Source organism: Scophthalmus maximus, chromosome 15, assembly GCF_022379125.1.
Source record: "Scophthalmus maximus strain ysfricsl-2021 chromosome 15, ASM2237912v1, whole genome shotgun sequence".
Lineage (NCBI taxonomy): Eukaryota > Metazoa > Chordata > Actinopteri > Pleuronectiformes > Scophthalmidae > Scophthalmus > Scophthalmus maximus.
In genome coordinates, this window is record NC_061529.1 from 12,865,576 (window position 1) to 12,891,534 (window position 25,959).

At 42.9% G+C, this 25,959-nt stretch overlaps 2 protein-coding genes across 10 annotated transcripts in view; one reads left to right on the forward strand and one right to left on the reverse strand.

Moving 5' to 3' along the window:
• Positions 1 to 9,860: 9,860 nt before the first annotated feature.
• LOC118285956 (RAS guanyl-releasing protein 1) lies at positions 9,861 to 25,918 on the reverse strand. 6 transcript variants are annotated; one of them, XM_047337602.1, is made up of 20 exons: positions 25,715 to 25,918; positions 24,394 to 24,487; positions 23,455 to 23,549; positions 22,784 to 23,150; positions 22,020 to 22,192; positions 17,706 to 17,811; positions 16,222 to 16,284; positions 16,000 to 16,131; positions 15,444 to 15,597; positions 15,150 to 15,323; positions 14,206 to 14,322; positions 13,828 to 14,103; positions 13,350 to 13,430; positions 12,933 to 13,037; positions 12,641 to 12,750; positions 12,183 to 12,327; positions 12,027 to 12,063; positions 11,505 to 11,642; positions 10,649 to 10,974; positions 9,861 to 10,551 (listed from the first exon to the last, which is right to left on the reverse strand). In XM_047337602.1, the coding sequence occupies exons 3-20, from the start codon at positions 23,459 to 23,461 to the stop codon at positions 10,417 to 10,419; spliced, it is 2,646 nt and encodes an 881-aa protein (XP_047193558.1). In that variant the 5' UTR covers positions 23,462 to 23,549; positions 24,394 to 24,487; positions 25,715 to 25,918; the 3' UTR covers positions 9,861 to 10,416. The 6 variants fall into 6 exon arrangements, with proteins under 6 accessions (XP_047193558.1, XP_047193557.1, XP_035465854.1 ...); XM_047337601.1 differs by having other exon boundaries at positions 22,020 to 22,195; XM_035609961.2 differs by having other exon boundaries at positions 22,020 to 22,195; positions 23,460 to 23,549; positions 25,715 to 25,916.
• Positions 16,081 to 25,959, forward strand: part of LOC118285955 (delta-like protein 4) — a 39,158-nt gene continuing 29,279 nt past the window's right edge. The window contains exon 1 of one of the 4 annotated variants that reach the window (XM_035609959.2): positions 16,081 to 16,137. In XM_035609959.2, the coding sequence (XP_035465852.2) occupies positions 16,128 to 16,137 (10 nt within the window). In that variant the 5' untranslated portion in view covers positions 16,081 to 16,127. Of the gene's footprint in view, positions 16,138 to 25,545; positions 25,944 to 25,959 lie in introns of those variants that run through there. The other 3 variants (XM_047337600.1, XM_035609958.2, XM_035609960.2) reach the window with 3 other exon arrangements.

The following is a 25,959-nucleotide window of genomic DNA, read 5'->3' on the forward strand; positions in this document are numbered from 1 at the left end:
GGACACTAAAGTTGAGTCAGTGTAACGCTGGGGACTGCCGGAAGTATACATATTTTATTGGCATATCCATGTTTTATTGAAGTGCTCATTATGTTGAGTGATGGCTCAGATGGAGATTTAATCAGGTCCTTTTTAATCTCTCATTCATTTCATAATGACCTATTTCCCGCTTGACACAGCGTCAGAGGTGGACATGCTTTCTTTTCTTTTTTTACTATGGCACTTTGAATTGTAAGTGAAAAAAGTTCTGTGTAGATATGCACTTTGCAAGCAAGCAATATGAAAACCAATATGATATACGTACCAATTTTTTTTTTTGAAATTAATAACTGAACAAGCCAAGTACTTCCCTTCATTAGAGCCAAGACTGCTCCGGCTCAAAATAACAAGTTGTACTGCATCTTAAATTATATGGCTTATTATTCAACAATTTCATATTGACTTTAAACAAGATACTATAACCTTGCTAGTGTGTAGCTGTACTTATTTGAACTAAATACTAATGTCCACAGGCTGCTTCAGGTGTAATGTTTACCACACATGCTCACATTTGCTAGTAGCACTAAACACAAAGTACCGTTGAGGCTGATGGTGACGTCATCAATCTTTTAATTGTTCTAATTTTGACTCAAGTAACAAAAAAGAATTTTGGAAAAAAAGTTAAGCAATCACTGTTATGTTAATGTTATTAAATTGTCTCTTGAGGAGTGGGGACATGCATGTCTTTGCCAAATTTAATTGCAATCTATCAAATAGTTGCTGAGACAATTCACTTAAAGCCTCAGTTGACAAGCACACAGAGTGGTGATAGAGGCAAAGTGATCACCAAGGTAATTACGCTTCATTATCTGTAAATCAGGGCCCATCCGTCCAGTAAATGCAACTAAGATATTTCACTGGACATTTAAATTTCCTGACCTGCTAGTGGCAGGAATCCAACAGTTATTGAGTCATTTAGCTCAAAACACTCTCCTGGACCTATACACTAACATTCCATCCACATAAAGCTAGCTAGATGGATAGATAGATGGTATAAAACATACATGTATAAATATACACATATAAACATGCATTCCTGAATATAGCTGTAGATATATACACACAAAATATGCAGATACACAAACAGTATACAACATATAACAAAAAAGCATTAGTTCAGTATTAGTTTTAGTTCAGTTATTTATGCAAGGTGGTAAAAATGAGTTTATAGGAATTAATCCTTGACTTCATTTTTTGTCTGTACAGATGACTTGTACTGTCAACACATCGTGGGCCTGATGCGGCTTTAAACCGCCTGTACTATGAGGAGATTAACACCAGTTAAACATTATGTAACCGGGGGTATCAACATAACAGAGCAGCTTCCTACAATGTGTGTGTGTGTGTGTGTGTGTGTGTGTGTGTGTGTGTGTGTGTGTGTGTGTGTGTGTGTGTGTGTGTGTGTGTGTGTGTGTGTGTGTGTGTGTGTGTGTGTGTGTGTGTGTGTGTGTGTGTGTGTGTGTGTGTGTGTGTTATTCTATATACAGCATATGAGCGATGACAGTTTCTTAAAATAGGTTGACAAAGTGACGCTTGAGGTAACCATGGTTACCAAGTATGGATAAAGGGAACAGAGAGGGTGAACCTGCACAGGTTATCCGAGTTCGCACAGCTAATTCATTAGACGCTCCAGGAATTGCATTTTCTGGAGACACGGTATGCGGTACAGATGGTGTGGGCATACATCCAGATTTGAAGCAATAAAGCTGCGCAGCAGAGAGCTAATATTAAAAGTAAAGCTACTAAATGGCGTGGTTCCATGTAAAGGTTCCTTTCTCGGCAGGCTCACTTGCCAAGTTGTGAAGAAGTATGTGAGGAAACAGGAAATCACAGAGAGGGCCATGTATGGCCGTGTGTGGAGGAGACATATTTAGGTATTTGATTCTTGATAATTTGTTAAATTTTTTTGGTAAAACAAGATGCAATATAGCAAAAAAAAATTAGCAAGTTAAGAAATGTATGCTCTTACCCAGTACATATGACGGCGATTGATATTTTGCTGGATGTCTACAAAGAGTCCATATTTGTGTTTTGCACCACTAAGCAAACAAAACCTGATCTTGGACTAACAATACAAGATGAGCCATTAAAACAAAGGGGTAGCAGTTTCAAAAATTGGTTGGAAAAAGCAAGAATATCTCTCTATACACTTATTATACACTGATGGAATTTGAAAGTGAGTGTGTAATGTCGGCTGTAGAATTCCTCCGATGAAACTCTGAACCGAGGCGGCTTTGTTGTGACCTTATTTTTGCTCATTATGTCTGTTATTTCCTCCCTCCCTGTCCACTCCCCACCACAATGTTATATGTTAGAAACTCTTGCGACTAATTGCAACACTGCCAAGACATCCTATATGCAGATTTGTGTGGCGTGCTGATGAAAATTTCACCAAGCAACAACAACAACAGCAAGAACAGCAGATGGAAATGTACACTTGGAGATAAGTGCGCTCTTCGCTGTACACCAGCATATCTTGATTTCTCCAGTATTACGCCATTCGCTGGTTCCACCGGGAGTGTGAGGTTTTCTGACATGCCAGGAGACGGGTTCCCGGGCGGCGCCATGTATAAATGAAGAGCAGCGGCCGCACACGTCTGAGCTGTCGAATCACATTATCGGTGCGCTTTATCTGCTAATGCAGTCAGCGAGGCACAAGGAAGGCCAGGGAACAGCCCCGTTTCTGGGCCGCGTGGGTCGACTGAAAGATCAGACCTCGTGAGCGGCTCCCCTGACTCTGTGCCTCCACTGCCTCGCTGCAGCACTTTCACATAAATGACTGATGAGCACCACAGGTACGTCTCTCAATTTGCCCGTTGATCAAATCTGCTCCAGATATATACAAATTTTTTATATTTTTTAATATAATAAAAAGAAGGACCATCTTCCAGTTGCCACTATTCGGGTACAAATAAACTGGCTACAGCGCTAATGGTCACTCCGGGGATGCCTGCAGGGACGAAAACATCAGATCACATTAATCTGAACAGTTGGCCGCTCCCTGTGGTCTGGCTGCTGACAGATGGTGGGGAGATGTGTGTGATGTGTTTCATTTCTCACCAAGTTGACCCTAATTAACTTGCACCCATCGCACCGCTGACTCCGGGGGGATCAGCAAGGTGATCCTTGATGATTACAGTCAAAAATAAAGGTCGGAGGGCGGTTTTTAAAATGAGCCGGGGGTCACACAGTGCGATACTGTTAATTCAAAGCATTTACGACTCAAATGTCCCGTGTCTATTAGAATTTTTCGTTTTTGATGCTTTTCTCCCCCTTTCTTAATCACATCTACAGTAAATGAGAAGATCGATACCACTTCCATGTATGGACGTTTAAGTTGTGGACTCTGGTTGTTGAACGTGTTCCTGCATTGTAAACCAGAGTTGCGTAGTGCAATACCTGGCTCCCCATGAGCGCTGTGGCAATGACAGAGACACCATTCCCCTCATTGTGAGTTTGTGTACCATCGAAATGATTTTGAAGTTGTGATTAGTAAAAAAAAAAACAAAAAAACTAAGACATTTTCTTGCTTTAAGCTTAACTGTCCATTAGTTTCATCTTGATATTTAAGGCACAGATAAAGACATGTACACGTAAGACTGACATCTAACTTCTACGAGTGTTGGCAAGAACGTGAAGTTCTTTCGTGAGTGTTTTTTCAGAAAATGATGAATTATTTCTCTGACTGGTTAAATAAGATAGAACTCACGGTGTAGTTCCACATGGTGAGACTGGAGGAATCTCTCACTAGTAGAATTCAGTACCAATCAGCAAACACTAAATACCTCGTGGGCTCGTTTTTCATCATTTTCTTGTAAACAGGTGTCCCTCTGTTTGCCTTACCTGCTCTTCCAAGGCCACGCAGTGAAATAAAACCAGATTTTTTAATATTTTTTTTAAACAGAAATAGTGTTGGATCACAGTCGGTTTCTTTGGCCGTGCAGCGACTGTGCAGCTCCAGCTTCTCCGTTCCACTTTTTATCCCGGGATGTGACCTTCAAAGAGAATACAGAGTAGACAAGGCAAAGGAATGATGGAACCATCCCTACTTCTGACCTTTAAGTGATGCATCGCTCTCTGAGCAGTAGGTGATATCAATGGTTTCGTGGCGTTATGATGCGCAGGGTACATATGTCACTGTATCCTGCAGGAACCTTGGCGAATAGACTGTGCTGTCGGTCCGCCAGGACATGTGCTCACAGTTAGGGGGAGTGGAGGCAGCAGCAGAAGAAGGTGCTCCACCGACAGCAACTAGAGGCCGCAACCTGCTGGCCTCCATTAAACTTTCATCCAGCCATGATGCAGAGTTGCGAGACTGACGGTGTGAGTAAACGGACTCCCTGTGTTTTTAAGTTTTTGTTTGCTACAGTGAAAAACTTATCATTATACACTGCAGCTCCATTTAATAAATTATCACAACCCCAGCACGGCGACGGCGTTGCAAAAGCTGTGGTCCCTGAAATTTGAGCATGATTCGGTTTGATTGCAGCATTAACGCGCCGCGTGCTGAGGTGAATACCAACGGCAGCGAGGTTCCCCGGGTTGAAATGTTAAATCAAACGCCTGGAAAATATTGGCCCACTCCAAACCACAGCCTAATTAGAAAATGAATCCAGCAGGGAGACATAACTGATTATGATATGCAAGGTGGCGCCAGTGAATATCCCTTCAACAAAAGTATCATGTTAAATCCGATTAATGTTTTCACTCTTTGTAGGGATGCAGTCAGTGGACATGCAGCACTCATTGCAGATGATTCATTTCATGTGCCATTACACTGAGCACAAAGTAAAGACCGCTGCTGCGGTTATTAAATTCATCCTCACAGCTTTTTTTATTTTCGGTCTGCTTCTATGAAATCCACAGTGAGTCAGCTCCTGCTGGAACGCACATACTGGAGCGAATCTGTGATTGTTTGCAGATACACTGTGCAAACACACTGTCTACAGGCTGGATATATGCAAATGGGGTGCAGCAGCTGTAGAGGTCTTGCCTCAAGGAAAACAATAATGTCCTTCTAGCACATGAAGATTATGAGAAGAGAAATTCATTTAAAGTTGATGATCTCTCTTCTATTTTACGGTGTATAACTTGGCAATAAATGAAACACAAAATCTATAGGCTTGCACATACGTTTATTGTAATGCAGGTTTTTAGCCACGGCAGGGATGTGTTACAAGTCATAGGATCACAAGCTTTAAAGCTCCAGTAGTACATCAGGTCTTTGATTTGGGATGCTGCGGAACAGGTACACAAGTGTGGACATGTCTGATTCTATTTTTGTGTTCCCGCGCTGTTCGCAGCAGACTGTGGTTCCCACCAGGCAGTCGGGGGAGTCCAACTGAGTCCCACCGCTCAGTGGAAACAGAAGGAGATGTGGAGTTTCGATGGTTCAGATACAGACCGCCTCTGAGTCGAGTGCATGGTTTGCTCGATGTTGCCCACCTTCGTACAGAATTCTCGTCGAGGGGAAGCTCACTCTCCTCCCACCACTGCCTCCTCCTCTCACTCTATATCTGTCCCTTTGCTGCGGCGGTGCTGTGCTTCAACTTTCCTTGGTCTTGCCAATGTGTTGTTTCAGAGGGTTCTGCTCAGAGTCCAAGGAGCTCGGGCTGCTCCGACGCTGCAGCATCCGCTCTTCTCTCAACTCTTGTCCCTCCATTTTTATCCCCCACCACCAGCCTGCTTCCCTTTTTTTCTTTTTATTTCATCAATACATCCTCCGCTGCAATCTGTCTTTGCAGTATTTGTTCCGTTGGATACCACGCGGCCTTCAGTTCTTGGCATGCAGCTTCATGATGTACAACTTCTTGGCTACTACAAATTCGGCATAAGACGTGAAGCCAGATGCAGACATTCTGAAATATCTCCGGCACAACTCAAACGCGATCCAACACACAGCAATTATTTCATGAAACAATTAGCATCGGTCTTCGTCGTTCCACTATCACGTTGCACCAGAGTTCACCTTGAGGAGCAATAACAGGGAAATGCAAATCAATCATAAATCATTCTGGCAGCAGCACTGGTGAATTGTGTATTAACATAAATCTCACATTACCAAAACAACATGTATCTGCACACTGTACCGTATTTCCCCTCTCCTAATTTGTATTATTATATAGTATTATATTATATTATTACGACACACAAGCACTTGTGTTATGCTTTTAACTACAGTGTATGCTTGTTCCAAACCTAGTGAGACATTACTACAGAAGAAGAAATGAAGCATTGTTTAATACGCCAACAAGAGAAGTGATGAAGTCTCTTCTTTGGATACTGCCAGGATATGAATTTCTGTACCTATAAACTGCTTTATGTGTTTCACAGTTTTATTCTGAGGAGTTCAGAGCCGCAAATATGTAAATTGATGTTTATTTGTTGGATACTTTCATCAGTCGTCAATGTTGACAACGAAATTCCTCCACCTTCTACGAGCGTCGGGTTTTGCCTCTTCTCTCTCTATCCTGCGTTTACCTGGACGTGGATTTAGTCTGTGTTATGAAGCTAAAGCTACATGATTTTTTAAAAGAAGCAACAGAACAACGTCCGTGCTCCTGGCGGTTCCAGGCGGCATTATTGTTTGGTCACTGTCGTAAAGACGCTGCAGTAGCAAGACGCCGGTAAGGAAGACAGAAGTATGTACACTGTAGTAGGACTACCTTTTGTTGCACGATATATTGTCCCAGAAATAATTGGGGTAAACAATATTATCGTCATTTTAAGATCACTTTTAATACTGAATCATGTGAGCCGTGAGCTTAACACTTTGCGTTTAGGCCTCAGACAAAACAAGCAATTTGAAGACATGGTGCCTTTTTTAGAAAAATACTAAGAAATCCATATTGTCTGACATTTTATAGACCAAACCAGTGATTGATTAATCATACGACGAGAACAGATGAGAGGACAGGTCAACAAACAGGCAGGTGGCTGTTACTGAGGTCAACAAAAATGATTGAGTTCATATTCATGTATCCTACGATAAGTCGATAGCGTAATTATCGTGACAGGCCTTGCACTGAACCGCTGTTTTCTGGCTCTGATCATTGACGAGCAGCATCGTTAGAATCGGTCTGTCTATGGTCCAAAGCAGAAAACAACCGTAAAAAATTTGAACAAATAACCTTGATTCGAACGTCCAGTGGCATTAATAAGTAGGCTGGTTGTGTTACTTACTGATCTTGTGCAAAGACGGCAAACTCCATGTTGTTTTTGAAAGTCCTGGAACTCTCTCAAGGTTGAGTTGTTTTTCCTCATCTTCACTGTCCCACTGTCTGCCATTTTGATAACTGGGGGATAGGTACCCAGGGAAAGCTATTCTCCGCCTTGTTTTGGTTACGCAATGGGTGACGCAGTTCCTTTGTGCCGTAAATCGAATAATAATTCTCTCCCCCCCCCCCCCCCCCCCCCCCCGGAATCCGCGTCCCAGTGGCCAAGAGACATGGTGAAGGTGAGGATGACAACAAAACGTTGTCCACTTCTGCTTTTAAAGGCCAAAAAGGGGGCCACAGCTGAGCAGCGTTGTTCTCCCGCACAGCCCCTTCTTGTGTTGCACTCCTCTGCCAACCATCGAGGTTAATTCAAAATTTCACCACAACTTCGCACGACTATCAAGCCCCTTCCCGAAGAGTTCCTCGGGATGCGACTTCTCCTCTTTTGCCTCCTCGCCTCCGTTTATCTGCTCCCTCCACCGAGGTCCTTTGGTCCTCACTAGAACCTAATGAACTCAGTTTAATAATCGAGGGAATTAGTGTGCCGTCTCCGTATCCTGCAGGCAGTGCGGTTGTAGCTCTTCTCCTCTCGTGTTTGCAATCAGCATCACCGTGTGTAATGTATTGTGTTCTGTAATGTGTGTCCTACACTCTGCTTTCAGGGGGACATAATGGGATGCTCCGCATCTTTCCGTAATTAGTTCAGGAGTGTGTTCATTAGACTTAGCAGATTTTTGTTAAATATGGGTATCTCACAATGGCCCTATTCCCCCATGGTGCACTGATGTCTGGGTGATAAATCATCTCTGTCGGCCCACTGTAATTAGACTGACTTTTGAAGTGTCATATTTTGCTCTCAGTGTATATGGATTGCCGAGTTATGCACCGCACCGGTTAACCTACATGTGTCTTGGAATCTCCTTCAGGCTTAAACGCACTGCAATTAATTATGTTTACTTTCTCTCTTGGGTTTCTAAATGGATTTCAGGCTGATTATATTTATCTCTGTGCGGACTGCTTTTATATGTCAAGGTAAATAAATTCGTCCTCTCGAGCTTGGGGTACAGCTGTGGTAGAGGGGGGGGGGGGGGGGGGCTTTGCTGGGGCTTCGTCCCTTGAGTCTAACAGATGTTCTCTCTATCACTTTCCCTCCTCCAGCCATGATATTGGAAATTTTTCAGCATTATTGTGTGCACAAAGCCTGGTAGGCTTGTGGTGTTACCCCCCGCAGCTGGGTGTCACATTCAAATAGAAGTAAATTAGCTGTCACCGGGGCTTGGCTTGGGAACTGCTGCTATGCCTCAGAGACCAGGTCTCTGCTCACTGCCCAGCCAATGTAAGGCACAAGTCATTAGGGCCGCGAGCAATTGAAGAGGCACAATATCCTTTGAGTCAAAGGATATTGTGCCTCTACAGAAATGTGCACGCTGAATCACAGCACCAAGAACAGCAGTGTGAAAGCACCTGGTACGGCTTAAAGAAATGTAAGGAATCTGAAGGATGGGGTTACACAGTGTGAATTTGTGCTCCTCCAGCTGCCGACAGTTTCCTTCTCATTATCGACCAACATTAACTGCGGAGTCTGACTCATTACGAGCAGCAAAGCCCAAGGGACAGGGCAGACTGGCAACAGGGTGACACTGCCTGTCTGGAAAGGTTTACGTCTCACAAGTGCACCCATCCATTTTGTAGATACTTAAAAACCTTTTCCCCTCAGAAACTCAGTTTTTCATTACATTTTTCAAGTAAAAAAACCAAAACAACAACCTTTACATTAAAAGTTTTCGCTAATTTAAAGTTAACCACAACGAGTCGGACTGTGATCGTCTTCTGCTCCCTAATTTGACAGGAACAGTCTCACGCACGGATAGCTAATTAGAGTGCAGCATTTATAGTTGGGCTCTGGGGAATCTGAAAACTGAAAGTCAAATAATCATGAGTAGGAAGTTGATGAAAGAGTATGAGGCTTTAGTGACCCCCAGTGGTCAAGTGGAGCAGCACAGGCAACGTTTTTTTTATGCACGGTTTATTATGATAATAAGAGAACAATACTGAGAGAGGGGATGGACCTATGTCTGAGACAACACCATGTATATTTTTGTATTTACAGTACATTATACATAGTACAAACACATCTAGCTCGACTCTCATTCATAGTACAACACTGCTACAGTGGATCACTCGGTAGTTAAATGACATGGCTGCACGTTAAAAATAAAAAAGTATCAATATGATGCCAACAAACACAAGCATAAATAATTCACTGAAAGTACCAGCACGCTGTACAAAATGATCTTTAAAATCACCGTGTAGTGTTTCAGACAATAAATATCAGCGGACGCAGTGAAAAACATCTGCGGGGGTTCTGTACATCTGAGGCCATTCTCACTTTGCTGAACATATTCTGCTGCTATTATCAGTGGGCTCTTGTTATTACTAATAACAATTACAATAATAACTTACCTGCCATATATGCCACAAACGTTTTGTTTTTGAAAAATATTCAGCTGCATACACTTTAATACGGTCCCTGATTTCCATTTTATGTTTAACATAAACATCTAAGGCCATTCATTGATCAAGAATTGATCAAAGACATTCTGACGTATTTTTTTTTACGATAAAATACTTCACTCCTTCCCTAAATGTTTTTTTTTTTTTTAAACATACTTTTAAAAACAGGAAACTTCATTCCGGCTGCAACTTCTCGAAAGGTTCAGCAGTACATGGGAGTAATGCTCGTTGACATTTTTCAGTAAAACTGTACACTGTCCTCTTGATCACTTCTTTAAATATAACACTGCAGCCTTTTTAGCATCTTAATACAGTGAAGTATCTTTGATGTGTTTTTTATGTTCATATCAAATTGGTAAACTTTTTTCACTGCACAGTGTACTGTAAAGGAATCCATACATACACTTTAAAAAAAATCCTTACCCTCATTACTGTTGACACACTTACTGGCTGTGAACCATTACAGCATTAAAACACTAGGCTATTTGCATTGTATCCCAGTTCACACCACCTGATGTCTACTTGCCTGGGTCTCATTACACTGATAGATTACTTGCACTGTTCATGACCAATAAGTTAAATATTGAACCATAAGGGGGCAGCAGCAGTCTCCCTGGAGAAGGCTCACCATACTGTATGCACGAGTCTAGGATGAAGAGTCCTCCTCCACAGAGTGCAGAGCGTGCCTCTTCAGCAGTGTCTTTAAGATCTCCACCTCCCGCTCTGTCTCCTTCAGCTTCCTACGTAGTGTCTCGTTGGTTTTCTGCAGCCGCTGGTTGTCCTAGGAAAGACAGAAGTTTTTGTATGACAAAGCTATGGTGCATTCAACTGTAAAATAGTTAAGAGGGGGAAAATGGAAACATGGTCTTGACACGCACTGATTCCAGAGATTCATAGGTGGGTTTGCTCTCTTCGTCTGGGTCTCTGGGGTTTTGCACGACAGAAGCTCTGTTTTCCCACTTGGCACAGTGTCGCTGTTTCCTCTGGGGCACCGGGCTGGGGCACGAGGTGAGAATGGGTGTTGCTGGTACAAACAGAGCAGGCTGCAGGCAACCGGCTTCGGGGGCCGCGGTGAATAACTGGGGTCCCTCTGTCTGGGTCCCACTATGGACCTTCTGGGGCCTCAAACTGGAGGTGACTGGGGAGTCGGGGCTCCATTCTCTGCTGTCGTCTGGTGGATAGGGGAAGGGACATTCCTCTGAACCTGGAGAGTGGGACATCAAGTAGTTATATTTTTAATCTGTATGTAAAATTAGTTCACTATATCTAAGCAATAGGTGACAACAAAACAAAATGACTCACTCATGTATGTTTTAAAACACCAGCCAAATAAACCATATGACAAAATAGCAAGTCATAAAGACGTATCTATAAATAACACATTTTTGATACAGGCCCAGTGTTTTTAACACGTTTCTTGATGTGTTAATCCATATTAAGTAAAATCGAAAGTGCTTCTAGTCTAAATAAAGTAGCTTTCTTGCAGCAGGTGGGTGCTGCATAATTACTGTAAATGAATCGGCTGGAGGGAAACCACCGAGACATAACACCTCACGCTCGAGAGTTGTTTAGTAATAGCTGCTGCAAACTAACATGAAACTTAATATTGTACATGTAACAATTCTCAGCCACCAGATGGCACATGAGATTTAGTGATAACTACATGTTAGATGCCTGAGTGTGTGTGTGTGTGTGTGTGTAACAATGGGACTGAACCCCATCACCTCAACCCACCCTCTGAGCTGCCCATGGTGACGGGCGTGGAGCTTGGTGTCGGAGTCGGACTGTCAGTGGCGTTGGCCGCTCTGGTGTTCTTCTTGCACTCAAACGGCACCTGGTCCTTGCACAGCTTGTGGCAGTTCATCCCACAGTCTGTGCACACCAAAAGATTGTCAGATGTCAGAACAGCAACCAGAGACGGTCTAACTTTGACAAACAAACTTCTGGTTTGAACACTATCGGTTCTGCAAATGCAACTGTCAGACCTTTGCATGCTTGCTGTTTAGCAAACAAATGGCTCTCATATCTCATGAAGGCCGGGGGAGGGGGGGAAATTGTGGTTCTGACTGCAAACTCTGTCTTTTTTTGATGTGTTGCACGGTTTAGCTCGCAATTTGCATCAAAGAAAACCACAGTACACCTTCCTAAGATAGCTTCACTTTACCTGCTCTCCAACAAGACACTGTGTGCACCTGACATTTGGCAAAAGATAGACATGCTTAAGTTGCACAACATACTGTAGAGTGCAATAATTACCTTTGCATCTGTAGCCTTGCTTGATGACACCCCACAACTGTGATGGAGAACATGAAGAAAAAGGAACCCTTCACATGAGTGATTATCAACAGACACAAAGTGGTAAAACATATTTCCATCATACGCCTTCATCCTTGAGTTTGTGTGCCGACTTACAAATCCTGAGCAGTTGTCACAGAAGGTGGGTTTCATGTAAGTTGTCTCCTGGAAGTTGTGAACAAACCCAAGCCCCAGTTTGGAGCAGATGACACTTGCCCGCATGAAATAGGCTGTGATCTCCTCTCTGCTGACGAGGCCTTCCCTGGACAGACACACGGTATGTACGCAGTATAATGCAATGTCATGAAAAATTGTGCTAAACACACTATACCACATTGTCATTGTGCAATGTGAAAACATGGTCACATTAACTGTGACGGTTTTCATGTTTAGGCACTGGGCGTGCGTGTGAAATAAAAAGTGTGTTTATTTTTAGTGGTGGGGTTATGGTTAGTTCTTCAGCTATTTTATGTTTCCTGTCGCTACACTCATCACTACAAATACCACCTTTGCTTCCTCTCCTCTGAAGAAACAAACGAGCTTCGAAGAGCGCGTGTGACCTGCCAAGCACTCACTTCTCTTTGTCCATGACACAGAAGGAAAAAGGAAAGCTAGCGGCGATGTTCTCAAAGTCCTCTTGAGAAATGAAGCCGTTCTCGCCGTGGTCGTAGTTTTTAAACACGGACTGTGAAAGACAAGACGGAAAAAAAAACCTTGTTGCTCAACTACTGGTGAACTAATGGCTACAAGAGCAGGCTGTCATGACGGCAGCGTACACAAGAATAGTGAACACAAATATTATTGCTGTATGACAGTTTTAATCAGTAGCTATGTGGAGGCTACATTTTAAAAAAGGGAAGCACTCACGTCCACCATCCTCTGCACGTGTCTGCTGATGGTTCGGGGGTCGGGTTTGGGAGCGACTCCTGAGGCCCACTCCACAACCACTGGAGGTCTAAAGGGGGTGGCTGGCTGGTAGAAAATTATTTAGTCATTAAAAAAAACAAGCCTAACCAAGCAGATAGATATGTAAAATATTATCTGGGCAATTGTACTAAATCCATGCACAGTACACTTCAGCAGCAGAAGCAACACAACTAGCTATTGATCAAATAAAATAAGTTGAGCAATGCTTTGAAAGACATAATAATAACAAAAGCTAATATTAACCAGCTGCGGGCTGTATAGCTTCATATTTACTGTCCTGACATGATTGTCTTCTTATCCAGCTGTCGACAGCAAAGCAAATAGACGTATTTTCCAAAATGTCGGACTATCACTCACAGGTGCTTTGCAGTTCTTGGGTTCCCTGGTGTAGGACAGTTCATAGATCTCATCCTCGGTGTAGTAAAGGTCCAAGGACAGCTGTGAGGGGAAAGAGCGAACACATGTCAGCACATGGCCTGTAAACGGAAAGAGAAAGAGCTCTTTGTATCTCTAGATTTCTCCTCGAAATGTTATATTTTGATGAGGGCCAATTTGGGTCACGGGCTAACTATTATCTCTTCATGGTCACTCTGTCGTTTCAAGTACGATTAAAGTGCTGCACCCAACACAACAATACAGAAATCTGGACTCACTGTCATTCACAGCCTGCTCGTCACCCACACACTCATAGATCATAGACATCGCACCCACACAAATGCAGAAAAATCCTCATGCTGTGACACACTCATTTGCATCCGTGCTTACGTCAAATACAATGCAGTAATTCACACGGAGCTGCACAACAAATGTCAGACAGACAGAACAGGTGCACTACCGTCAACAGATGGACCAGGTCCTTGTTAGCGTCCAGCCTGGGTGGGATCTGCTGGAGCTGGATCAGCTCGTTGATGTGGCTGTAGAGTGCCTGGAGCTTCTGGACATTGACCTTGTTGTCCTCCACGTAGTCGGACATGGCCTCATTGACGGAGATCAGGTCTTTGAGGTGGACGCCCAGGATGGGGATTTTGAAACCTGTACACCTGCTGTATGCTTGTCTATAATTGTCATAGTTTCTGCATGAGGACAGCAGGTCCGTCATCTCGTTCAGTACCTAGGGAGTGAATTGAATTTTTTCGGTAATGAATAATATGAGAACGTGTTTTGATCCACTGCTTTAAAAAATCCTCTTCATTGGTGTTTAGTTGTCCTTTACCTTGGTGACCTCATTAGGTACGTGCGATGTGGTGTCTTTCAGTCTGGAGATCGAGCTGTGACAAAGGCCTCCTACCACTGCCATTAGTGTGTTGTAGTTGTGCATAAGGTGTAGACTCTGGTGGATGTACACATAAAAACACACACGTCAGTCCATCCACGCACACGCATATAAACACGCACAATTAAACTTGTTCCAGGTATCCCTGGTTATATAATTCACAACACTGCCATTACGTAAGCCACTTACATTGTTGGCTTTGCTTACTGCTGATATCTCACTCTCCTTTTGGAAGTACTTTCCCCTCTCTTCTCAGCTCTGTAATTCGTGCTGTCACTTTAGCATTATGGTGTGAAATTCGTTCCCACACCCGTGGGATTTGAGGTTCGACAGCAGTGAGCAGCAGCAGCAGTCTGGTGCATCAGTGTTACAGTGCAAGAGGCCCTCCAGAATAAAAGCCTGCATGGCGGCGCCCTGAAGCCAGCTCCTTCACCTTCACACCCAGTTGCATGCAGCTTCACATTGAAGTGGTTTTAGCAGACAGGGTCTGATCAGCAGCTACACTCATGGGTCTCTTGTTTCCACTTCCACAAACTCCTCAATGTGTAAGTGTGTTCTACTCGACGACTCCATTAGCTTGCATTCAGTTAATACTTTTCTATTGGTAAAATCTTTGGATATGTTAAAAGCCTGCAGCAGAGCTCTTGAGAATCATTAAGAGCTCTCTGTGAATATGCATTATGCAACTACCAATTATGCAGCATCCATAGTGTATAGTGTCTAAAGTGTAACAATAGACTGTCATTAGTCAGGTAATGTGTGTGAACAATAGCACGTACATGCAAGCACAGAGGAAAGTGTCAAACACTTTTTTTTTGCTCAGCGAGGAAAGCAGGAATCGTAAGAGCAGAAATCGAATAGTGAGGGGCTGGTTTAACCACTACCTGTGCAACGTGGATAAACTTGGTGAAAACCTCAGCTCTCAGCTGAGCAGTCGGCCGGCTCAGCACCATCAGCTGAACCCACTGGGAGATACCATTGCACAGGGAAATGGAACGTTCCATCACGGGGATGTCCTTCATGCAGCAGCTGCGAATGTAATTCTGATAGTCTGCAAACTGACAGAGAGAACATAGAGAGACATGAATAAACTGCTACACGGAAACTGCAAGGCATTTCCCGTGAGAAGGAAATTTCAAAATGTTTTCCTTTGAGTTGTCATTAGTGTGTATACTCACTGATATCCTGCAAAAAGATTTAAACTCTAGGTAGGTGAGATGCTCGGCCAGCTCAATGGGCTCCAGGTGATCAAAAAGAAGGGAAACCTTCCTCTTTTTACTGCAGTTAGCTTTGATCTTCTGGCTGGCCTTCCACGACCAGTCCCGTTCATTTCTGGAACACACCATGACCACATCTACAATCAAAGGCTGCAAGGATTCCATAATGTGAAAATTACAGTTTGAGACATTGTTGTGTATATCAGTACAGACAGAGAAAATAACGAGCAGATTAAACTACAATGTAAAATAATGGTTGGAAGCAGCCCCAATCTGAATATTGTGTATTTAAATGTTACATATAGTAACAATTTAGGAGACCCAAATACAGTATATAAATATATATGAGATGTCAAACAAAGTGATGGAAACCTTTGATTCAACAGTCTCAAAGTTAAACTGTTCACAATTCAAAGTCTGTATTCCCGATCGTGATTGATTTCAGGACTGTTGAAACAAGCGAAAGTCGTGTAGGCCTCATGTCTCAGTTGCCAGCTGGTCACAGATTAACACTTACATCCATTTGGTCTCTAGGAGAGAGCAGAGATGCTCCTGTCCCTGTTCTCTGATCAGCTCCCGGAACTGGTCCAGGCTGTCTGACAAGCTGTGGTGCAACCGGAACATCATCCAGAATTCCTGGATCCAATGCCTGGAGGTCAGAGAAAAAATACCATGTGACTGATCAGAAAAAACACAAATAACGACAGACCATGAAAATGTGTCAGCATGTTAGACTGACCGGATGAGGTAGCATATCCTTTGGCACTCTGCTGGCTGCTCATTGTCCAGTGCTGTTTTGAATGTAAGGACTTTGGTTAAGGAATCATGGTTATTAGTAAAGTGTGTTTTTATTGTCTGAAAGTTCACAGCAAGAGTCAGCACTGGTTCAGGTTTAGCCACACTTTTGTTGTTGGTGGAAATATATTGCCAGTTAATATGCTGATCTTGACGTTGTTCACGACGGTTACTGTGTGTTATGAGTAAATAATGAACATACGGTGGAGAGTCCTTCCTACACTAACAACTCCTTCAAATACGAGGTAAATAGAGGCGACATTTGGAAATGTGGGAGGAGGCAACTACATTAAGCAAAAACCCGATGAGCATCACAAGAATGAATCATTCTGGCATGCGAAGTCAAGAGAATAACAAAATGTTAAAAAAAAAGGAAAAACAATCTGTAGAACAACTGTTGATTAATATGCATTGTTTTGTGGCAGGGAAATCAAGATTCATGCTATTGGTTGCTCTGCCCTACAATTTTGCACATGTTGACCAAAAAAACACTGTCCTGTGAATTTATATGAACTACACACAAAACTGTTTTTGTTATCACACGAGGCAGCTTTTATAAATAGACTTAACACTTTGGCTCTCGTTTGGCAGAAATCAGTTTGAAGTGATGCACATAAAAAAGCTAATTGCGTCATGGGAGCAGAAGAACTGCCCACGCAATCCCAAGGCCAGACTGTGATGAAGGCTGCTAATGGCCCGTGTGTCTCTGCCCTGATCCCAACCCACACATTGCATGTATTTGATGTATCCTTCTGGCTCAGAATGAGAGGGTTAAAAATAGCGGAGGGGGCCATTCGACGTTGCGCGCTCTGACGTCGGTTCATGTGAGCAGGGGCCTCTTTAAGCGATGGAGGGTCTATGTTTATATATAGCTGAAGGAGGACTTGTATGTGAAAGAGGCAGAGGTAATTAACACCTGAAACCCCAAGGCTGCTCGCCGGGCCAGTAAGCTCCTCTGAGAGGCTTCATGACGCCACTGCTCTTTCCTGAATACAAGTGTAGATTATGGGCCCTCCACTCAAGCTACAAGAGATCATAACAAAAACACGCTTTTCTTTAGTGTTACGTGGGAAAAATGAAAAAGACACGATCAAAAATTTTGAAAAAGACCAAATACACAGTGGTAATTTACACAGTGCAGCTAGAAATGGTTAAATGACCGACATGTATACTTGTCTACAGCAGGAGCAAAAACAAACTGCCACTTTCCGATCAGATGTTGTGCAGACAGCTACAGGCTGCACTGCCAGCCAAGTACAAGCTGGATTGCCCGTTGCCGTGGACAACGAAACAAAAGCCCGACACAGGGAGCCAGTGATCTGACCCCATGTTGCATTTGTCGCTCCAAATTGGCCAGTGCACTGTTCCAATCATCTGTGTGTGTGCCGTGGTACAGGTATAGCTTCATGATGGACCGTCGAAGGATATAGAGTGATGAGTTTGTCCAGCAGCTCACTGGAGGAGATGAGGAGGCGGTGCATGGTCAGGGTGATGTTCAACAAGTGGCTGCTCCCACATACACCACCGTCCGGGTCTGCGAGACAAAATGCACAAGCTCTGGTGAAGCGTCAATGCAACAAAGTGGAGCAACATTACAGGACATCATGTCATCTCCTTAAAATAAGACTTGTATCAGTGACATGCGGTTTCCCCTGGCACATCTGCTCTTTGACACATAGCATTTGTGTTTTCTAGTTGTGCTTTAATGTGCACCCATCGATTGCTAGGCCGATGACGATCCGGAAAGATCGGATCAGTGCATCCACATAAATGACGAATGTTAATATTTGATTGCAAATTTTATTAGTGTTGATTAAATTCGATATAGAGACGAGGGAGTAAAAAAGATTCAACCCTCTAGTGTTATCTTTGAAAACTGTAACATAGATGTTTCCCTCAATTGAGGTTAAACACTGACTGATGTCCGATAGAACCTGTTTCCGATGATTCACTTTATCCCCTGATCGTGTGAACGTCTGTGGCTTGTTTGTCTCACTTTTTTTTTCTCTCTCTTTCACCTACAAATATATCTCAGATTCTCCCTCTGTGACCAGACCAGTATTTCCTTATCTGTCTCGTCTGACTCTCTCTGCACTACAGCTGACATCTTGAGAAGCACAGAGAGAAAGAGATTTTTTTTTTCAACCACTTGTTGTAAAGGACGATGAGACTACATTACATAAAGTTACCACCTCATGGTATTGTGTCTTCGCCAACCCGTCAAGTTGGCGGAGGAACTCAACTCTTTGTGTTTTTTGTACAACATTGTGAGGTCACAGGGAAGCTGACCTATGACCTATTGGATTTAAAATGTCATTACTTCATAATTTGATCAAGTAAGACATTTGTCTGAAAATCGTCATAATTAGCATATTGATTCTTGAGTTAAGGCCAAAAATGGGTGGGAGTGAACTTTTGAGAAAATATTTTAAGAAATTCCCTCAAGGCGCTCACAAGTTTTCGCATTCACAAAGCCAAAAACGTTACAGTGGCATTGACCTTCAAAATTGAATTAGTTAATCTTTGAGTTCAAGTGAACATTTGTGCCAAATGTGAGGACATTCCCAGTATACTGTATCGTGGAATGTGAGGTCACACTTTGACCTTGACCAACAAATTCTAATCAGTTCTTCTTTGAGTGCAGGTCAATGTTTGTCGCAAAATCTGAAGAAATTCCCGTAAAGTGTTCCTGAGACGATGGGTTTAAGTGAAGTGAAGGGAACTGACCGACGGACAACTTGCACAACATGACGCCTCCAGCCACGGCTGTCGTGGCACAGAGGCATACAAATATTCAATAACATCACAATTTTCTAGCCCAACACTACATTTATCTTCAGTGAAACCTAAGACAACTGTGACATGCAGTAAATTTGCGGCTGATACAGTATAAAGAGCAGGACCATTTAATTGTAGCTTTGCAGTTATTATTCATACAATATTTTATACATCATGGAAACACATTTTAGGCTGTTTACATCTTCCTTACACAGTCAAGCTGAGCATCACTTTACCAGTATCTTGACACTATCAAGGACACCAGGCGTCTGAGGATCCAATTTTTAAACCACATCACCTTGGAAATACCTCAGACGCCATGGCAACATGTTTTTCTAATCTTTGTTATCTGTAAGCAACTCACAACTCCAGCCGCAGCTGACTAATCCAGCCCTCATATCCTGCATGGGGTGTGTTTCTGTTTGTGAGACACAGCCGCTGCCAGCTCAACCCAGTAACCTCACCAGTCGCTTCATTCAGAGAGTAAAAGAGACAAGTGAAATGTTGTCTTGTATTCAAAAATGCATGCTTGGTAAAGTAAGATGCAGTTAAGACGTATGCAAATAAAGAAAAACCCACTTGTCTATTTTCCTTAAACCATCGATTTCCACTTGTGTTTCAGTTAACAATCGAACAATCAGGTGTGAAGCAGCCAAAGATCAGAACTGTGGCAAACGCTCAACAGGAAGTCATGACTCCCTGTCACATAAACAATTGCTCCATCCTTTTTTTTCACAACTTTCCAACCACGAACCCTCCCAGGGTTAATTGCAGGAGGAAATCCCCCTCCGGACCGTCTGTTGGTGACTGGAAAATTAGGAAAGCCGCTGCCCGCTACACTGGAACTGTGAGATACCGTGTGGCAATGAAACAACGCCGAGGGCACACAGCGCCTGGCCTACTTTTATAGGTTATCTTAGACATTCATCAGCCACATGCAGGTTTGGTTTGGCTCATGAATTGAACTTCCTTGTTTTGACAGAGGCGATCGGACTGGATGGTCCCTTTGTTTTTCACGGGAATCAGTGTTAGATGCAGAACAATGGTTATCTCTCTGTATGCTGTGCAAAATTCTCCATGATAAATCAGGACCCAGTGAAGCTTTGTGGATAAAAATGTTTGTAGCCATGCTTTAAAGCAATAATTCACTGTTTGCATTTCTCATGTCTCAGATCAATTTGATCAAGTAGAAATTATGATCTGAAAAAATAAGTTAGCATGCGAAAAAAGATGCGGGATTTTAAAAATAGTGGATCAATGGTAAAAATAGAATAGAATAAAGAAATGTAAAACAGTTAAACTATTTGAATTGACTAACAGTTAAAATAGTCAACAAAAAGTAATTAAGTAATGGAAACATCTAGTCTCTGCCACTCAAGCAAAGTAAGAGAGCAAACTTTGACTGGTCAGCTGAATAAAAAAAAAATGATTGTAACATCCACATAATCAATATGAATTGATAAATCATATTGAGTATGAAAACAATTTTAATTATCACATTTTGAACATGATAGGTAGTGTAGGTGAAGGCGTACATGAATTTAACTGACGGGGCTGTGGGTCTGTACGTGTGACAAAAGATGTCGGGGGAAACAATTTTTCTGTCTTTGGGAATTTCATGAACGACGGCCAATAAAGGTTGAACTTGTACAAACTATATATGAATTGGGTGGACTGCGGGCATGATCAGGACAGTGCGGCCCAGCTTAGTTGGGTCTAGGGAGAGTGATGATGTCAACAGCTATTGATCCACACCTCATAGTGCTCGGCGTTTTCAAAGGCCGTGCGGCATCACAGGGCCGATGCTCATGGAGCTGACCTTTCGGCTCCGCTGGGCTTGAAGCTGCCATCAGGTAATCCTTCAAATAGCTCTCACGCGCACTCTCACATTTGAAAAGGTGGCACGACCCGCGGGCCTCGGGGGTTCGCCTGTGATGTGGGCCGGGATGAGCAGGAGTGAGCTCCATTTTATCAGGAGAGGCCATTCAAGGAAAAGGAATGTGTCCTATAGCACACTGCACTGACAGATAATATTTAGAGCACGAGCAGATGAATCTCTTATTTTGCATTGTGACAATGACATTTCTTTTTTTCCCCACAGCACTGTATGATATCATATTACGGAGATCTTCTTCTGATTAGTCCAGTTGCGTTCGTGAAGGAGAAACGAGCGGCAGGTTGTCATAACTGATCGGTTCTACCTCTCTGCAGATAAATGTAGTTATGGGATGTCATTTTATTTGCAGCCTTTTGTTACACCTCTCCACTGCTCCTGCTCCAATTGCGTAACCAGGCAACAGCAATTTCAAGGCTAGTCTCTTCAGATACGCAATCACCATAACTCTGAGAGCACTCCAGAAAACTTGATGAAGCCAATGATCTTTGCTTCATTGATCCAACTACACTACAGCCTGCTCCATCCCTGCTGTGCTTTTTTTCTCCCCGTTTAAAAGAGAGAAAAAAAACCTCTATTAATCTCGCATCCAGTTAAATATTACTATTAATACAGTGATTGTCAAACACACTGTACAATTGCAGGAACTTAAACAATCATCAAGGACCTTTTTTCCCCCTCCACATTTTCACAATATCAGACGTTGGCAAGCGTAGACGAGAGTGATTTGATTTCCAACACATTAAAATACTACATTAAAAATTAACAAATGTGGCTGTAATAAGAGGATCCATTCCAATGCTAAATGTCACCCTCCTCTGGTTTACAGGCCTGCCCAAACTTGTTAGAGATTTGCAAAAAAAATGCCAGAAAAAGTGGTGGGGAAACTTCTTAGGAACAACACATAATCACACATAAAGCACGGTTTCTAATGTCTGTCCTATTTGAGACAACTACAGCAGAACAAGTCTATCGTTGAAAAAGAAAAGACATACTGCGACAGAACAAACACCTCTGCGTCTCCATAATTCACAGCAGCAGTACACCAAGGCAGGTCGGCGTGGACTTACCGAAGGCCTGCAGACAGGCCTGGATGAGCCCCTCCCAGCTTGCCCCCTTGGTGAGGTGTCCCAGGGACATCATGCACTTAGCTGGGGCGGTCTGGGTCGGGCTGGGTTTGTGGAACCTGTGTGGACGGCCCGGAGGAGAAACTCTGGCCCTGGAGCTGCATCTTGGAGTCACACTACTTGAGAAGTAGCAAACACAGAGGGAGGGAGGGAGGAGGAGGAGGACGACAAAGTGTGTTCACGTATCAGAGGATGTATAGTGGGATTGTGTGTATTTGTGTTTCGAACCATACCGTTATGAGACCACAGATTATCATACATTAAGTGATTTAAAAAAAAAAATAGAGCTATTGTTTGAATTTAAAACCAACCAGCACCCTCTGGAATTTGCTATGCATTGTTCTCATTTCCTTCCTTTAACCTAACTGGGGGGAAATACCAGTTGATTGCGGACATCCAGTTTTAAATTATTAAGTGATCAGTAAACAATAAGGAATTTACTTGAAGCGTCGTGCGCACTTGGAAGTGCGGCGGGTCGGAAAGTTGCGTCGAACTGAGCCTGTTAACATATGGCGCGCATGTGCGTAAAACACTTGGATGGCACCGGGTCACTTTGAGGCTACAGGTTGATACAGTCATTAGAACAACTCTGGTCAAGTGACTGTTGAACACGTAGGCTGCACACACACACACACACACTGTCGCCAGAACCACACCTGAAACTGAACTCTTAAAACACAAAACAACGTAAAGACGATCCGACTTACGCGTCGTCCTTCCCCTTCTCGTCCGCACACGTACTTTCGCTTTGGTGGTTTTCTTTCGACTGACATCCCATGGCGAGGTACTGGGCGACGAGCGGCTGCACGAGGCTGTCCATCTGTGTCCTCCTCGACGGGAGCATCTCATCGCCCTGCTCGGCTCGGCTCGGCTCGCCTCGGCTCTGCGCGCCTCCGCGCTCTCGGCAGCGCTGCGCGGACTCGTCGACGGTCGTTACACGATTAAAGATCGAGCTCTTGTGCGAGTGGGCGGCCGTGCCGCCAGGCTTGTCACTCACAGCAGAGAGCGGTGGGGTTCCTGGCAGGCTCAGACTTTGGTCGGAGGGGCTGCTTTTGGGGCAGGGAAAGTCTCTCCCTTGTGGGGAAGAAAATAGAAAAATGAGAGGCAGTTCATTTCAGCATCAAATTATAGTCAGGCAGAAGAAGAAGAAAAAAAGAAGAATCTCATTGGATTCACACAAAGTCTCTTGGCGATTTTCCAAATTCTCTTTTGGGAAAACCTGTGAGATGTGCCCCCCCCCCCCCCTCTTGTAGTTCACTCCAACTTTTTTGTTTGTTCAGTCTGCAGAACAGGAAAGGGTGGACCTTCCTCCAAGGATAGCAGAGGGTCCATTGAAGGGTTATGGTGTGTGTGTGTGTGAGGGATTACATTATTGTACCATACATGTATAGGTGCTCCAGAGAAGATGTTTCCTGCAAGTCTCGTAAGAAGTGTGCTGCTTCTTATCACTGGTGCGGGGCGCAGGACTGAGCTCTGTGATAAAGGAAGTGTGTAGAAGGTGTGTTTGATTTGTTAAACGTATGCAGAAAATGCACAATATACTGATTTGGGGGATGTTAAATGAGTTAAAATGACCAACACTTGAAAATTCTGGTGCAATGAATCACACTCATGCCAGAGCGAAAACAAACTATTAAGATGGAGGGGTTTTTCCCCACCTTATTCTTAAAATTGAATATTTTTCCTACCCTCAAATGTCCCTAAATTCTCACTCGCACATATACACATATGGATAATATGTGTTTTTGCCCCCCCCCCCCCCCCCCCCCCCCAAAAAAGTGATAGCAGTAGAAATTAAACTATCACCTTTTCTTGCCCATAAAATATCAAATAAAAAAAGAATATAAAGCAAATTAAATCAAACAGGTAAATAAGGCATAAATAAGCTCTGGAGCTTTATGTTTGCCCCCCTTTTTTGATAGACTTTGACTGAACACCTAAGCTCAGGAGGAGAAATACACATGTACAACAAAGCATACAAGGTGTGTTCACTGTCTGTTATCTGAAACTGCTCTGTGCCTCCTGCACCTCCGGGCATCCTCTCTTTGACTAGGTGACTCCCCGTTCCACAGACGAACACTAGTTTATTCCACAGGCAGAGTGAAGGAAGGAGAAGCTGTGTATTAGCAGCTGGCTTCTCCTGATAAGATAAAACTTATCTGCACCCTTTTCTGCTGTTATCAGACGAGACATGCCTTAATCCTGCCCCCATGTGGCTAAACACAAAATCAGATTGTTTTCTTTCTGTCATGACACAGACTCCAGTAATACTATCTGAAATGCACTGCTCAAATGAAATTATTTATTTTAAATTGACCTATTTTGGATGGATTTTCAAGGAATGAGGGTTGCAGCAGACACTTTGCGAGACCATCGCATCTTTGTTAGTCTCCTCCCAGTCTCCACACAACCTTTAAAACAAACAAAAGGAAAAATTGAAAGGTGAACTCACAGACAAAGGGCATGTATTCCAAAGGAGGAGAACTGCGTCTGACATTATGTGATAAATTTGAATAACATTTGGATCATGTTTCCACGTAGTCAGGTGGTTATGTTAATTAGGCAGCAACAAACAAACAAACAAACAAACTGAGAGAATAGTTATGGGTCAAATTTTGTTTCATAGAGTCATTATTCTCTCTGTGTGGGCTTTTATTTTATTGTAAGACAATTTTAAAAACTATAATTACAACATCCTTCTGGTTTGTATGAACTGTACAAACTATGCACTTCAAAATATTATTTTTACTTGCATCGACACAAATGTTTTCCAATTGCCAAAGGAAAAGTATGAATAGTGTCTCGCCTGTCATCCTACACAGGTCTACATATACACACTTAAAATTTGTAGAGATGTGGATTGAAATTATGGGACCGTTTACTTTCCTTCAAAAAGATTTACAGACCTGGGACTAACAGCATTCAGCTCAGGTCTCCCCCTGCTGGATATTTACAGTTACTGATTGACCACAATATATTGGCCTTGTGTAGATATTGTGAATAAACTACAAAAGGTGAAAATAAATAACCTGATATTTTTAAAAAAATTAAAAAAAAACATGAATCTGTAAAACTTATTTTAAATGACTCTCCTAATTTGAAAATATCTTGGCTTTTAGCTTAATGTCTTGATTTTCACAAGCTAACACGTATTTATTGAACTGCCCCGAGGAACCTGATAGTAACACAACTCCATTGAAAACCGTTGGAAGTATACTAATTCGTACTAAGTACGAATAACATGAAACTATAGAAATATGAAATCATTTTTCAAACCTGACACGCTTCATACTTTTCCGCCTGCCAGTCTTTTTTACTCCACTGGGGGTCACCAAAGTCGGACATTTTTCGAATCACTCAAATGCTGTTGCAGCTTTTGCACAAATCATCACTATATTTTATTTACATATATTCAATAAAACGCTGTTTATAACGGGACGTATATAATATGTATGTATTATAACATTAGACTTTGATCTTATTTCGATCGTATTATCCGGGGACTTCACCCGGGAGCTGAATTAACCGGGAGTTCTTGAACGCAACGTTAAATTTGTCGATTGGCTGCGCAGCTAGCTAAGCTAACTAGCTAACTAGCTAAATGACGACAAACCCAACTTGTCGCTGCCGGGTCTTACGGGGGTAAAACGTTGGAAGGTTTCCGACCGCGTCGCGGTTGTTGTCAGCTGCTCGAGTCGTCGGTCCTACGTGGTTTTACAATGGTCGTGGACGACGTCCAGTTCATGAATGTCCTCAAGGGAAAGCGCGTCAAACTGACCCTCAGGACCTCCTCCTACCTCGGCGTCGTCCAACGTATAAATCCCAACAAAACGCTGGTCATGGCCGACGGTTAGATTCAGATTCACTGTGTGTTGTTCGTCAT